Source organism: Alosa sapidissima, chromosome 14, assembly GCF_018492685.1.
Source record: "Alosa sapidissima isolate fAloSap1 chromosome 14, fAloSap1.pri, whole genome shotgun sequence".
NCBI classification, from domain to species: Eukaryota; Metazoa; Chordata; class Actinopteri; order Clupeiformes; family Clupeidae; genus Alosa; species Alosa sapidissima.
This window is the reverse complement of record NC_055970.1, coordinates 14508103-14523483: the sequence shown is the minus strand read 5'-3', so window position 1 is coordinate 14523483 and position 15381 is coordinate 14508103. Positions and strand designations below refer to the sequence as shown.

General features: G+C 44.1%; 1 protein-coding gene across 2 annotated transcripts in view; it reads right to left on the bottom strand.

Annotated features, from left to right (window-relative positions):
• gria1a (glutamate receptor, ionotropic, AMPA 1a) overlaps positions 1 to 13814 on the bottom strand; it is an 80380-nt gene extending 66566 nt beyond the window's left edge. For both annotated transcript variants that reach the window (XM_042061347.1, XM_042061348.1), the window contains exons 1-3: positions 13396 to 13814; positions 13144 to 13278; positions 4475 to 4714 (exon numbers count right to left, since the gene is read on the bottom strand). In XM_042061347.1, coding sequence (XP_041917281.1) covers positions 4475 to 4714; positions 13144 to 13278; positions 13396 to 13474 — 454 coding nt within the window. In that variant the 5' untranslated portion in view covers positions 13475 to 13814. The remainder of the gene's footprint in view (positions 1 to 4474; positions 4715 to 13143; positions 13279 to 13395) is intronic.
• Between the last annotated feature and the right edge of the window lie 1567 nt (positions 13815 to 15381).

The window sequence follows — 15381 nt, the reverse complement described above, 5'->3', positions numbered from 1 at the left end:
TTAGGCAATTAATCCCATTGATCCCTTTAGTTTTAGGCTTACGTGTATTAACGTTGCCAAGCTTGTTTATTGTTGCAATATCGGTGTGGGGTCATTCCACGTCAGTTCAACCAGGGCCCACGCACTTAGGTCTCAAAAAATTCTGAAAAAATGACCAGGTGTACCTATGTTACACAGGAGACACACTGTAAAATTACTCTTATGTAAGATCAATACTTTCCAAGATACAGCCAGTTTTACAGGGGTTCACAAGCCCACAGCGCAAGAACTAAACCATGTAGTAGGCTCAAATTTTGCATGCTGGTATATAACTAGGAATAGTATGTAGCAAAATCGTCACATTTGGTCTGGATAATCCTGCATGGTTATAGCTGTCCCTCAAAGTTGATACAAATTTTATTGGAGTTTTTGGCTGGGCTCTGTTTAAGCCTTCAGAAGACATATTTGTACTCAACATAGGCTCTTGATTTATTTTTCTTACTGAGATAAGTAGAAACACTCTCACAAAAAGCAATGAACAGAAAATAAATCCCTTCAGGGTCTGAACAGCAGACCTCACAAGTCTGAAAAATCATTTTGGTTATCATTTTCAGACCACCCAAACACCTTGTGGGAATATACAAAGATTTTTTAAATATGTATTTCTTTATTCTCCATGATCCCTTCTTTTTGAAAACACCAATTTGACTTGTCTTATGCAAATCTTTCTTTTTTATTTTCCACCCTGAACATGGGCAAAATGCCCCATTGACATCAATATGACTTGTGAGGTCTGCTGTTCAGACCCTGAAGGGATTTATTTTCTGTTCATTGCTTTTTGTGAGAGTTTTGGAAAGAGAGTGCTTTTTGGAAAGTATTGATCTTACATAAGAGTAATTTTACAGTGTGTCTCCTGGGTAACATAGGTACACCTGGTAATTTTTTCAGAATTTTTTGAGACCTAAGTGAGTGGGCCCTGGTTGAATTGACGTGGAATGACCCTGTGTCTTTTAAAATAAATGTGAGTGAAATATATTGCCGTTGCTCTTAGTTCTTTGGGATTTAAGTTTTCTGTTTAAGGTGACAATTGTAGATTATTTCTCCCTCTTTTAAATTGGAGCGAGCATGGAGTGATTTCACTGCAGCGGGATGATTTTTAAGTGGTACAGGGAGCGAAATTGAGCAGAGCGACCTGACGCGAATTTGAGCGGAGGAGCGGCCGAGTAAACAGCCACCTGAGCAAAGCGCAGTGTTGACTTACGCGTCTTTTTAAGATGGTGAGTGTAAACTAAGGAAAGCCCTTTAATCGGACGGGCAAGACTGACAAATAGACGGGCCTAGGCCAGTCCAGGCCCACCTGTGGCTACGCGTATGCTTTCTAAATTATTTAGCTAACTCCATCGCCATCCACGAACTTAGGCTATTATGGCCAATATCTTTGAAATTTAACGGTCATGGTTTTATTAGGAAGACATAAATTCTGGGTGGGTTTGGGCAAGCCTCAGACTCGTGTGAGCGGTATCAGAGCAAAACAGAACAGCCGCTCCACCCTCTAAATTAAAAAGCGTTCCGCGCTCAAATTCCATATTACACAAAACTATAAAATAATCTAAACTTCATTCACTCTCTGTGTATAGATCAAGACAGACTTGCGGAACAGGCTGCAGGGCAACAGTCTGACAGCCTGCATGAAGATAGGCATTAATGGTCCAATAGTAAAACAGTGCAATTACCAAAGCTTTTTAAAGCCAAGGAGGATGGTTTGTAGTGACTGATCACATTTGCACATTTTTTTGTTTTGCACTTTCTTTTGCACTTGTTCTATAGTTTGTAATAGTCTTTGTTAAAATTGCACAAATTACACAAATATTTTGAAATATTTGTATACTGTTGTATAGTTTTTTTGGTGTTATTACTTTGTTAACTGTTATTTTGAGAAGCTGGTTATTTATTCAATATGTAGTGTTTAATAAATAATTGTTAAATGTACAGAGTCTGTAGGCTACTGTATCGCACTGTACTGTACCCCCCCCCCCCCCCCCCCCCCAATCGGACGACCTACCACCTTGACTAACACATTTCCTGCGGGAAACCCTGCACACGCACACACACACATGTTAACCAGCACACGCTGCAGCATGGTGAGACCTGCACACACACGTACGCACGCACGCACACACACATACACACACACACACACACACACGCTGCAGCATCCGCACAATCCCACCACCCCATCATCATTACCAAGGAAACAGTAGAGATGGTAGACCATGTCAAATAGCTTGGACTCACTATTGGCAATAACCCATAGACTGTACAGAACTACCTCACCTTTGAACATCACACAACAGACACACACACACACACACACACACACACACACACACACTATAATAACCTCACCTTTGAACCTCACACAACAGACATCCACACAAAAGGAAACCAGAGACTGTCAGCTGTGCACAAACTAAAAAGACTTCATGTTGCCCCCCATCTACTCCTACTACTGTATATCTGCATTGTCCAACCCATCCTATCATACTGTTCCACCTGCTTCTTCAACATGCTTACTGTAAAAAACATAACAAACTCACCCAGATAACCAATACTGCCACCAAAATAATAGGTCCGCACACCCCAAATTTACAAGAATGTCTGTTTCAAATGTCTGAGGTGTCTGAAATATGTATGTGTGTGTGTGCCATCCTGTGCCTGTGACCATGTATGTGCCAACCTGTGCCACCCTGTGCTGTATGTGCCATTCTGTGCCTGTGACCATGTATGTGCCATCCTGTGCCACCCTGTGCCTGTGACCATGTACTGTATGTGCCACCCTGTGCCTGCGACCATGTACTGTATGTGCCACCCTGTGCTGTATGTGTGTATGTGCCATCCTGTGCCACCCTGTGCTGTATGTGTGTATGTGCCACCCTGTGCTGTATGTGTGTAATGTATGTGCCATCCTGTGCTGTATGTGTGTATGTGCCACCCTGTGCTGTATGTGTGTAATGTATGTGCCATCCTGTGCCTGTGACCATGTATGATAAAAACGTACTGTAGGAAAATGTGAAAAAGAATTTCCCTAAGGGGACAACTAATAAACTAAATAACTAACTAACACACACACACACACACACACATGTTAACCCGCCCCTGCTGCAGCATGGTGAGACCTGCCATTTTAACCATTTATTTATGTGGCATACAGCAGGTCTATGTCCACACGGAACAAAATGGCACAGGGACACAAATATTAAGGATGCAGTAGAATACATACACATCCTTATGGACCAGTGGCATACAGCAGGTCTTCACAATATCACTCAATAAGCATAATCCTCATAAGGGTGTAAGTAACAACGTCTCTGCCAACAACAACAGAGATGGTACACTACTCTGCCAGCCGTTTAGCCCTCTTTTTGGCCATCCCAAGCATAAGACCCTCATACGACCAGCTTGTGTGTGTGTCCTAGGCTGCCGAATATGAAAACAAGTAGTCTGCACCTATAGCCTAGCTCTGAGATGGTGTTTAGGAGTGGACACACACACACCTATAGCCTAGCTCTGAGATGGTGTTTAGGAGTGGACACACACCTATAGCCTAGCTCTGAGATGGTGTTAGGTGTTTAGGAGTGGTTGGTATTTAACAACCTTGGTCTCAAAGCCTCCTCCATGCTAGAATCAAAGGTGCTGGACTACTCATTGACCACAAGAACATCTGGAGAAAACAGGTGTAGGAAAGTACTCAAATTACTGTCGCAATGCTGGAAACATGGATAGTTTTACATGCGAATGTTTGTACATTCTTACTGAGGGTGGGAAATGGTTTGATATGTCTTTCACTATGAGGTCTACTGTTCTTTCATGACGTGCTATGTACATTCCTTTGTAGGCATGGCAGCCATTTAGGATGTGTGACAGTGTTTCAGTGACATGTTCTGAGGTGTGATGCAAGCAATGAGGGACCTGCGTTGTGGGAAACCAGATGGAGAGGTTGAGTCTAGTAGGGAGGACTTGTAATCTGGCTTTAACTGTAAATGTGACAATGTCCTCATCGAATGCAGCGAGACACAGAGTGATTAGCAAAGGGAAGACATGCAAGTTTCCCCTGAACTTTCAGTCCACTGCGCCTGAATTAGTGTGTGCTTCACCTCACTGTGTGCTGAGTGTGTTTTACTAATTCACGGATTGGGTTAAATGCAGAGACCAAATTTCCCTCACAGGATCAAAAGAGTGTGTTTATGTGTGTGTGTGTATATGTGTGTGTGAGTGTGTATGTGTGTTTTTTTTTTTGCAGCGGCGCTTAAATTCTAGGAGCGGTGCTGCGCCGCTGCTGAACACATAGTAGGGGTTAGGGTTAGGAGGGGAAACACTGTCATGAATTCAGTGTGAATATGTTTCTGATGTTTGTGTTTATGTGTGTGTGTGTGTGTACAGTATGTGTGTGTGTGTATATGTGTGTGTGTGTGAGTGTGTGTGTGTGTGTGTGTACCTGAGTCCGAGCTGTAGAGGTAGGTGAAGCGTGTCCACCTGTAGAACTCGATGATGCTCAGTAGCGCCCCCTGCAGCTGAGGCCTGAGCTGGATGACGAACTGGTTGGCAGCAGCGACGGGGAAGCTGGGCGTGACGAAGCAGACGTGCAGCGCTCCGCAGAACGACATGAGCATGTTCACCGTGCGCCGGTCATACACGCCGATGATTGCATACACACCCTTAGCAAACTGGGAACAGACTGCACACCACACACACACACACATAAACACAGACATCAGAAACATATTCACACTGAATTCATGACAGTGTTTCCCCTCCTAACCCTAACCCCTACTATGTGTTCAGCAGCGGCGCAGCACCGCTCCTAGAATTTAAGCGCCGCTGCAAAAAAAGTCGCTTATTTAAAAAATAACACGCAAGTGAACTTCGGCAACAACTGCCATTCGTTCGTCTCCAGATTTGATGTAAATGAAACGGTAACACTTTCTATGAAGGTTGTATTCATAACGCCCTATGAATGCATTCATAATGTTTTATAAGGTGTCTATAAAGCATTGTAATGCTCATTATTACCATCTATATGTATTCACAAGTTGTCATAACCAACTTAATGATGCATTATGACAGCTAATTATGAATTATTATAATTTTAATCTGAATAATGCATTATAAATATGTCAAGATCTGCCTACTCACTTGTCAGTTTTATGATGCATCATAACTACTTTGCTTTGCTAAATGCGTATAGTGATGCATAAAGAGTTTTGACTCCTACTGTAGTCCTATATATCTATAGCTATAAGTATATGTAATAAAGTTATAATAATTTATACATCTCCCTACAGCATACAATTATAAACAGCTATGCAATATCATAAGTGTTATTTGTCAGCTCTAAGTAAAGTGACAAGAATTGATGCATTATTCAGATTAAAATTATAATCATTCATAATTAGCTGTCATAATGCATCACAAAGTTGGTTATGACGACTTGTGAATACATATAGATGGTAATAATGAGCATTACAATGCTTTATAGACACCTTATAAAACATTATGAATGCATTCATAGGGCGTTATAAATACAACCTTCATAGAAAGTGTTACCCAAATAATAGTAGGCTAACGTTGAAGGCGCAGTCAGGGATTTCAAAGGAAAATCACGTTTGTTTGTGTTTATGTTTATTAGCAGCAATTTTGTGCAAAAACGTAGCCTACATTATATTTTAACCAAGGAACCAAATTATACAAGCCAGCCCCAACCTTTAGTCGTCTATTCCCAAATTAATTCCACGCAGGGTTTTGTTTTTGTTTGTTGTACAGCCAATGCCCTTAATCCCTGTGCTGCTAACATACCTAGGCTGTGAAATTAAGGTCTAGCCTACTGGTGGGTTTAATTGAATTTGAGTGATAGGATACGCAATCATTTACATCTGGACATAGTTGATCGCTGAAATAGAGCCCTGTGTGTGTGTGTGAGTTTGTGTGTGTGTGTGTGTCTGTGAGTGTCAGTGACTGAGTCAGTGACTGTATACCTGCTGTAGGGCTCTCTGGATGTGCGTGTGTGTGTGTGTTTGTGTGTGTGTGTAATGAGGAGGAAAAAGGCTTCTGGAGGTATTCCACAGCTTTATTGAGCAGAATGTGTGTGTGTGTTAGCACATACAATATATTTGTCTGTGTTTGTGAGTGTGTGTGTGTGTGTTAACACATAGAATACATCTTTCTTTGTGAGTAGTTTGTATGTGGGGTGCTTGTTTGAGCATGTGTATGTGTGTGTGTGTGTGTGTCCACCATAGCGCATGTGTCATTTGTATGTATGTGTGTGTCCACCATGTGTGTGTATTATTGTCTTCATGTGTATAAGTGTGACTGTATGATAAGTAAGTCACTGTGTATGCAGTGTGTGTGTGTGTGCATGTATGTGTACGAGAGTGTGTGTGTGTGTGTGTGTGTGTGTGTCTGTATGAGTGTGTGTGTGTGTGTGTGTGTGTGTGCAGCATGTGTGTGCATATATGTGTACGAGAGTGTGTGCGTCTGTGTGAGTGTGTGTCTGTGTGAGTGTGTGTGTGTGTGTGTGTGTGTGCATGCTGTGAGTTGGGCTGTGAGCAGGAACAGTCTCAATCTGTTTGGTAAATGCAGAAGCAGGAGGCAGAGAGAAGGATAGAGAGAGAGAGAGAGAGAAAGACAGAAGGATGGAGAGAGATAAAGAGAGGGGGAGAGAGAAACAGAGCGGAGAGCAGAGCAGATGAGAGTGTGTAGGTGTTGGAGGGAGACGGATGAGTGTTCTTCACCTCCTCTCCATCTCACTCGCTGCTCTGTTTGCTGCTTTTAAATGAAAATCTCACCACTGACAAGGAACATGGTGTAAGTGGGGGATCTGTGTGTGTGTATGTATGTGTGTGTGTGTGTGTGTGTGTTTGGGGGAATTATGTGCTATGTGTGTGTGTTTTCTAAAATGTCCATGTCCGTTCCTAACCCATCATTGTCATATGTATCAGCAATTGAACCTCTTATCCCCAAAGGCCAGACGACAGCTACACTGGTTTCAGTTTGTTTATAAATGTATCTTTTTTAATTATCCTTTTTATTTGAAGCAACACTTAGTCATATATAGGTCAACTTATGGCCTTAGACACCTTGATCATCTCTTTTTTTCTGTCTCAAATATTTCTAAAGAAATCGGAAGACGTGCTTTCAAATTCAAAGCCCCCCCTGACTGGAACAGTTTGCCTTGTTCCTTAAGGTCTATCTCTTCCTTTCCACTTTTTAAGGCATCCCTCTTATCTTACTTGCAATCCGGTGACCAATGTAAATGTTTCCCTGGTGTATGACTTGCACTTTTTTTCATTAATGCACCTTCTCTCATTAATGCCCTTATTAGGATATTATGTATGTATGTGTGCACTAGTGGATATGTGCCTTTATGTGTACATGTATATGTGTACAGTATGTATGTATGTACGTGTGTATGTATGTATATATGTATGTATATGTATATATGTATGTATGTACAGTATGTATGTATGCATGGATGCATGTTTGCATGCATATGTGTGTGTGTGTATATGTATTTTTGTATATGTAAGTTATATGTTTGTTTTGGTGGCTTTTCTAAATATGGTTCTCTCCTGTAATATCTTAATATCTTACCATACTGATCATGTGAATATGCTTTGGACAGTGGTGGGACAGGCTGGGGTGGTTGGTTGTGAGGAAGAGCTTTAGTATGAGTGAGTGTGTTTTGTGTTACTCTGAGGACCCCCTCGAAAATGAGAAGTCCATCTCAAGGGGTTATCCTCTCATAAATGAATTTGAAAATCTCAGCTGAGAGACACACAAACACATACTCTCTCTCTCTCTCTCTCTCTCACACACACACACACACACACACACACACACACACACACACACTCACTCACTCAATCACACACACACAAACAAACACTCTCTCACACTAACCCACTCAGACACACAACACAAACACCCAAGCGGCATCCCATAATGTTCCACCCATTTTAGCCAGCAGCCAATCAGAGGAAGCCAGACCAGAAGCGTAACTTAATCTCATTGGCTGGCGGTCTTTCAGAGATTCGGGCGAAATGGTGGCTTCAGCGAAGTTCTACAGGAAAGACTCGTAGTCACATATTCTGTTCATAACTTGTTAACCAAGCACAGCTCAGGAGAAGCTCTGCGCTCACCACATCATTAATTTCCTAGCCAATCAGCTGGTCACTTTAATTTTAATTTCCTAGCCAATCGAGCTGGTCACTTTGCCTACGCCTCCCATTCTTTCAGTCAGCCTACTATGAACCAATAGGAAACGAATTTGCTTCTTAAAAACGTCTGTGTCTAACTCCCTTCCTTGCTACTATCAGTAAGCTGACTTCTGTATCTAACTCAATTCCTTGCTACTTTCAGTGAGCTGACTTCGCAGTCTGTCGTATGGGCCTACTGCTCAGTTCTGAGCTGACATTTCGTTCAGTTTCACATTCGTCCTTTCTTATTCTTATCGTGTTACAATTCTGTCGTCATGCCAGGCTACTCTGCTAAAGGCCATGCGTAGCCTATTTCCTAGTCGGAATCAGTTTTCACTTTGTTCACTCACACAATGATTAAACTCTGCATCGCATTCTCACCCGTGGCAGCCCATCGTTGCGGATGTATGTAGCCTACATCTCTCACAGCTCTCCGCAGAGATTTTCAACACCAAATGCCGAGCTTGCATGGTCGCCATTCACAGGTGATATCCTCCAGCCAGGAAACTTTAGGTCACCCGGTACGTCCACTTACGTGCTGCTGTGCAAATTCTACCACTCAGCCTACTAAATGCTCAGTTCGGTTGGGTGCAAAGAGTAGTCTATCCTAGCTGTGCCTCAGCTGCAACGGTCCCGTCTCCTCTACGGGCTTCAGGGTCGGGTGGACGTAACTCACTCATGGCGTCATTGTTTCCTCTCTGTGTTCTGTGCACGTGTTGCAATGCAAACGAATGATTCCAATTGTATTTTTCGTAGAATGGTTCTGTTAATCCTGGTCTATGCCGTGTGTCTGTGATCGTGGACTATTCAGGGCTGCACACAGCTCAACAGCTCTGTTATCTGAAACAAGTGTTACATCCCGGTCTAGGGCTTGTGGGATATAACAAAAACGGGCAGACACAAAACTTAATAAAATGGTGTATTTATTAATACAAAAAAACAGTATGGAAACAGTAACTCTTTGATCTACAAATTCTGGTGGTGGTGGTCATACCAAGTCCTCTCAAGACCGTCCAAGTCACAGTACCATGCACTCTAGTCTCTGTTGTTGTTTCTCATAACCTTGTTACTATGTTAGTATTCAGGTTCTAACAACCTTGTCACTACGGTTGTATCCAACAACTTGATTAGCAATTAATCTAGGAAGCTCTGCTCACGGGTCACCCGGTAGATTCAAAGACCGGATCGCCCCGGAAGGCGGTTGCCCACTCGTCCAACTGCTACTCTGGTACAGGAATCCCCAACTCGTCTCTGATGCAAAGGTCACACACTCCAACCCTGAATCAGGTATGTCTATGAATTCCTACGGCGGTGTTTATATTATCTATAATATAGACCCTTTCAACAATAAAAACAAAAACAATGCTTGAACGTTCTATTTGGGCCCCAATCTACTTCCTCTGCATTAAGATAACATATGGAATGTTAAAAAGGAAGTCTTGTGGGGCCAACTATGATGCTGATAATGGAACTCTTTTGAAAGGGTCCATAGATAATATTATCCTATCCTATCATAACACTGCCACCATGTCCACGCTACAGTTCAGGTAGCCCTGAAAACTAACAACCTGGTGCACAATCAATTACCCATTAATCTTCTAAGGGGCCCTCCACACCGACAAGAGTATGGTTCCGGGTAGCCCTGGCACCCGGTCACCCGGCGTGGTCATCCATTACTCTGGTCCAGGGGGCCCTGCATGCAAGTCGTCTGGCAACCAGCATTCAGAATCCAAGACGGTGGCCCGTCCCAATGCATACGCCACTCCGCATGTCACAAACACCTTCTCACTCATCCACTCAGGTCAGGTCGCCCCGACTAAGAAAAGAGAGCTGCGCAGCTCGACACTCCTGAGCGTTTAGTCCAGGCAGGTGGCCCTGATCCCCGACTGCTCTCCTTCAAGCTTGTGCAGTGTGCCCCATAGCCAGTGTGCCCCATAGCCAGTGGCCCGGCTCTAAATTACCCGTCTGGTCGCTCTGTCCGCCAGTGGCCTGGCTCATCTTGCGAAAGGGGACGACGCCCCCTCAAATAAAATCTGTGCCCCCTCTAATGACCACCACATTGGTTATTACGTTTTTATTTTGTTGCTATTTCTTGTAGATATGGTCTTCTTTCGTTAGTTAGGCTACATGCAGCGACGGAACACTCACAGCCTTGTCCCACTCTCACACACACACAACGGAGACTCCCCTCCGTAGCCTAGGCTAGCTTACTTGAATCAGAACAAGACTGTAGCACAGAATGCCAGTTCAGCTCGGTGTTCGCTAAAGGTTAGCATTATAAACACCAGTGCAAATTAAGTTCAATAGGCTACTCATGCACACATGAACTAGTTTGCTCTTATCACAATGAAATCAATTGTGGAGATAAATTTCGTCAGACAGGCAAAGTTATCAGCAGTTAGCAGCCTGCTTAAGAGCCTTAGTTGGTGAGGTAAGCTGAGCCGTAATGTTAGAACACAGCTGGGTCTCGCAGACACTAGGCCTTGCGATCGCTGCTATTAATTCATCAACTGTGACATGAAATGTTTTTGCGCGCAAATGACCACCCACCCCCCAATGGTGGGAAAATGTGCCCCCCCTTGGAAATCGCAAATGCCCCCTGTCACTGTACTCTGCAACACACAAATGTGTTGTGCACACATACACACACCAAACAATATAACACACACACATACACACACCAAACAATATACTGTAACACACACACACATCACCATCTCTCTCTCTCTCTCTCTCTCTCTCTCACACACACACACACACACACAAAGAAACACTGTCATCATCAGGGCATATTTGATAGTTTGTTGATGACTAGTATAAGGAAACTGTAGCTAGTTATATAATATTAATCAGTAACTTCATACAATAGTAATCAATGCATGTTTATATAATATTCATCAATACATGTTTATATAACATAATATTAATTAGTTAATATTTAAATATTTTACAGTACAGCAAGCAAGCATGTGGGGACCGGCCAAGATCCCATGCTGTAATGCCACAGGCTCTCCCTTACACACTCTCTCTCACACACTTGCATTATCTCTCTCACAAACACACATACACACACACACACTCGCATTATCTCTCTCACACCTCACACACACACACACACACACACACATTCTCTCTCACACACACATTCTCTCACACACTCTACAGCCTTCAGGTTCAAATGCTCAGGGGGACCTGCGGTCATTTCCCGATCCCACCCCAACTTTCTCTCTCTCACACACACACAACCCGCGGTCATCTCCAGATCCCTGATCCCCCCCCCACACACACACACACACACACACAACCCGCGATAATCTCCCGACCCCCCCCACCATCTCCCCTCCTCCTGCTGTTCTTCTCTGTCCAAATAAATAATAATAAAGAAACAAAGCTCTTCTCTGAGTTCACCTTCATCTTAAGTTCATCTGAAGCATCGCCATCCCATCCAGGAGCAAAGGCCGCAGTTGCTGGTAGACGTTACTGGACCTTACTATGACTTGCTTGTTTTTGCACAGTGAGAAACAGAAATACCCCTTTTTCATTCCACTTACAAAATCTTACAGTGCATGTGACAAATACATGTAAAAGCACTTGCACACACACACACACACACAGACAATTAATTTGCCTTGGACAGTAGTATTACAACTGAGCTACATCAACAGCATAACATGGGCTATCCTCTTTCTCTCTCTCTCCCCTCTCCCTTTCTCTCCCTTCTCCCTCTCTCTCTCTCTCTCTCTCACACACACATACACACACTGGTAATATTCCTTTGTCTTCTTTATAAATCTATTCATCCTGCTCTCTTTCATGTTACTGCTCTTTAACACATTCTTTCTCACCTGCTCTGACCTTTCACTCAAACAGAGAGAGAGAGAGAGAGAGAGCGAATGAGCATATATGGGCTAGAGAAATAAGAGATATTTGTGTTCCTCTCTCTTTCACACACACACACACACACACACACTCAAATAGGCCAGTCTCCTAACACGCTAAGAGTAATAGACCTGACACATGAGTAGCGGTGGGCTAGTCTCGCCTCCGTAAGAGCATGCGAATCCTCGAGTCCCTCCTCGCGCACTCCATCTCTGTACAACTGACGCGCACACCGGCGCTCAGTTCGATCATGTTGCACAGGTGTTCTGTCACAAGTAACGGACAAAAAGCAGACACCAAATTACGTTTATCGAGCGCGTGTAAGAGTCAAGTTCAAATAGGCAGGTCACGAAAGCTTCAGCTCGCGGTTATTGACTGCAGCAGAGAGAGCCGCGCGGCTAACGTGTAAAATCTGATGTGGAGGTCCTTCAGTCCTGACGCAAGATCGAATTCAGATGTAATTTCCTCAGCACACACGGCACCTCGCTGCACACAGGTCCGGTTTCATTAAGAGAGAGGGACGCACGCACACACAAACACGCCAGCATCACATCCCTTTAAGCGGATTGTTATAGCTGGGAAGACGACCTGGCTGGGCGCGAGTAGAGCGACAGCTTCCTCGAGCTAACCAGAGGAGCTGCAGTCACAGCACTAACGGGATGGAATCTCACGGTGCGTCTCATCTCAGGAAACGGCTGAGTCCCGGTCTCTCGTGCAACAGGATGATAACAGCACTAACTTTCACACATGCACTCGGTCATCCGCGACTGCTGCTGCAGAACAAGAAGACTGTGGTTCTGCTACGGAGGTTGCACTTCTTCATATTGCCCACCCATTTTTTTTCTCTCTCCCTCTCTCTCTCTCTCTCTCACACACACACACACAGACATTCTTACTGTAGCGTATATGAAATTGAAATCGACTACTACATTGGGAATCTCAGACTCCACTCAAACGCTCAGGTGATAAAATAAAAACAGAACATGCCGACACACCTACATACCTAAACACACACACACTGAATGTCACTCACATGCATAAGTCATAGAGAAACTGTTCCCGCTCTTGACCATGTCCACCTGCGGCACGAGCTTGGGGACATCCTGCTGGTGTGAGAGCGCGAAGCGGAACGCTTCATACTCATGCGAGTCCGCAGGAAACAGCCCCCCTGTCAAAGAGAAACACACACACACACTATGAATGCGAAAAGAAAGCGCATGCACTGCTCAGAAACCAACAATTACACTCGAGCGTGGACCTGTCCTGTCCGCGCGACTGACTGTACCTATGTTGATGTTGCTTGGGAAACTTGATCCGCAGCAAGCGCCCAGCACGCTGAAAAACAGCACGAGGCTCCGCAGCATCGCTCCGGTGGCGAACAAAGAAACAAAATCCAAATCCGATGCATAGGTCTCCCGCGCTGCGCTAACGGCTGGCTTTCTCCCCCACACTCCCTGCTCGAGAGCGACTGGTGAAGCCCTCCTCCACGCTCCCACGCGCGCCTAATGCTGCGTGTCCTCGTCTGAAGTGAACGGATCAGCTCGCACCGCCCAACCTCCACTCCCCAGAGACAGGACGCGCGAGGAAGAGCCTGTCACTCACGCGCTTACGGCAGACCCACGGATTTTGTGGAACAACTGACCTGCGTGAGACCTTTATTTCCAGACACACGCACGTTTGTGTTTCCTTTCTGACACAGTAAAACCGTGCGCCCCCAAAAGCGGCTCTGCCGCGGTCATCTCTCCATTTCGTGCGCATTAGTACAAGTACAAGTCTCAGTGTTCCCAGCGTGACGCATTCTGAACGCGAACCCAGAGAATAAATGAATACCAGCGAACAGCTGTTGTCAGTTTAGACACACACATTCACAGAGAGAGAGAGATCAGTATGTGTCATGAAAACTCAAACTCATTATGCACAAATATGAAACAGTTCCACAGACACACACCATGCTGACAGTGATGTATTTCCACACCTTCTCCCATTGAAGCCCATGTGGACCTGTCATTACCCTCACACACACACACACTGTATGCATTTAGGAGGAGATTCGTATAATACTCACTAAATAGTGTGCATGAAGGGGTCAGCAATACATGCTTACACAAAACACACACACACACACAGACTAACCCAACCAATCAGTGTAGTCTCATGGGACACACCAAAAGGTATCAGTTACCATGGTGATGATCTGGCGGGGGAGGGGCAGTTAAAGAGATGGACAAGAGGAGGAAGTGATACACACACACACTCACACACTCTCATATACACTCACACACTCTCATACATACACACACACACACTCTCATACATACACACACACACACACTCACACTAATAAATATAAACAAACGCACACACACAAACACACACACACTAATAAATATATAAGCAAACGCACACACACAAACACTAATAAATATATAAACGAACACACACGAACACACACACACACACACATTAATACATATAAGACATTTTTAGACTAAACAGTTCTATAAACACCTTTCCACGACACAGTTCCTAGAGCTTTCTTTCTGTTTGCGTTTGTACTGCCAGTAGGATTGGTAAGTAGAATGTGTATTACCCAGGGGGCAATGCAGTGAACACCAGACTAGAGGTCTCATTCTGCAGTGAACCTGCTCACTAATACCAGAGTAGAGGTCACATTCTGTAGTGAAACTAACAGCATTGATATTTAGGATACTGAAGTTTACTGCCAAACACAAAGCTTCTGCAGCATGTGTGTGTGTGTGTGTGTGTGCGCGCGCACGCTATTTAGGCTACTGAAGTTTACTAACAAACTAGAATGTTAAAAAATGTAACAGAAGTTGAATTATTTTTACACAGATTTTTAAAAATGACGCATGTGATGCTTTGGCGAAGATGGCTCTTATAACCAACATATACATCAGACATTTAGCCTGAGGCAGCCGCACTCAATTCTATTCAGTTAGCCTGACGCAGCCGCACTCAATTCTATTTAGTTAGCCTGACGCAGCATTCTATTCAGTTAGCCTGACGCAGCTGTACTCAATTCTATTCAGTTAGCCTGACGTAGCCGCACTCAATTCTATTCAGTTAGCCTGACGCAGCCGTACTCAATTCTATTTAAAAGTGTGCTCAGGACCCATTGCTCATCTGAGCCCGCCCAGATGATTTGATTGGTGTATAGAGCCCGCCCAGATGATTTGGGCGGGCTCTATACAACATTGGGTGCGCACAGCTCCAATAGAGGCTTCTCCATGGACTCCAGACTTCAAATTTT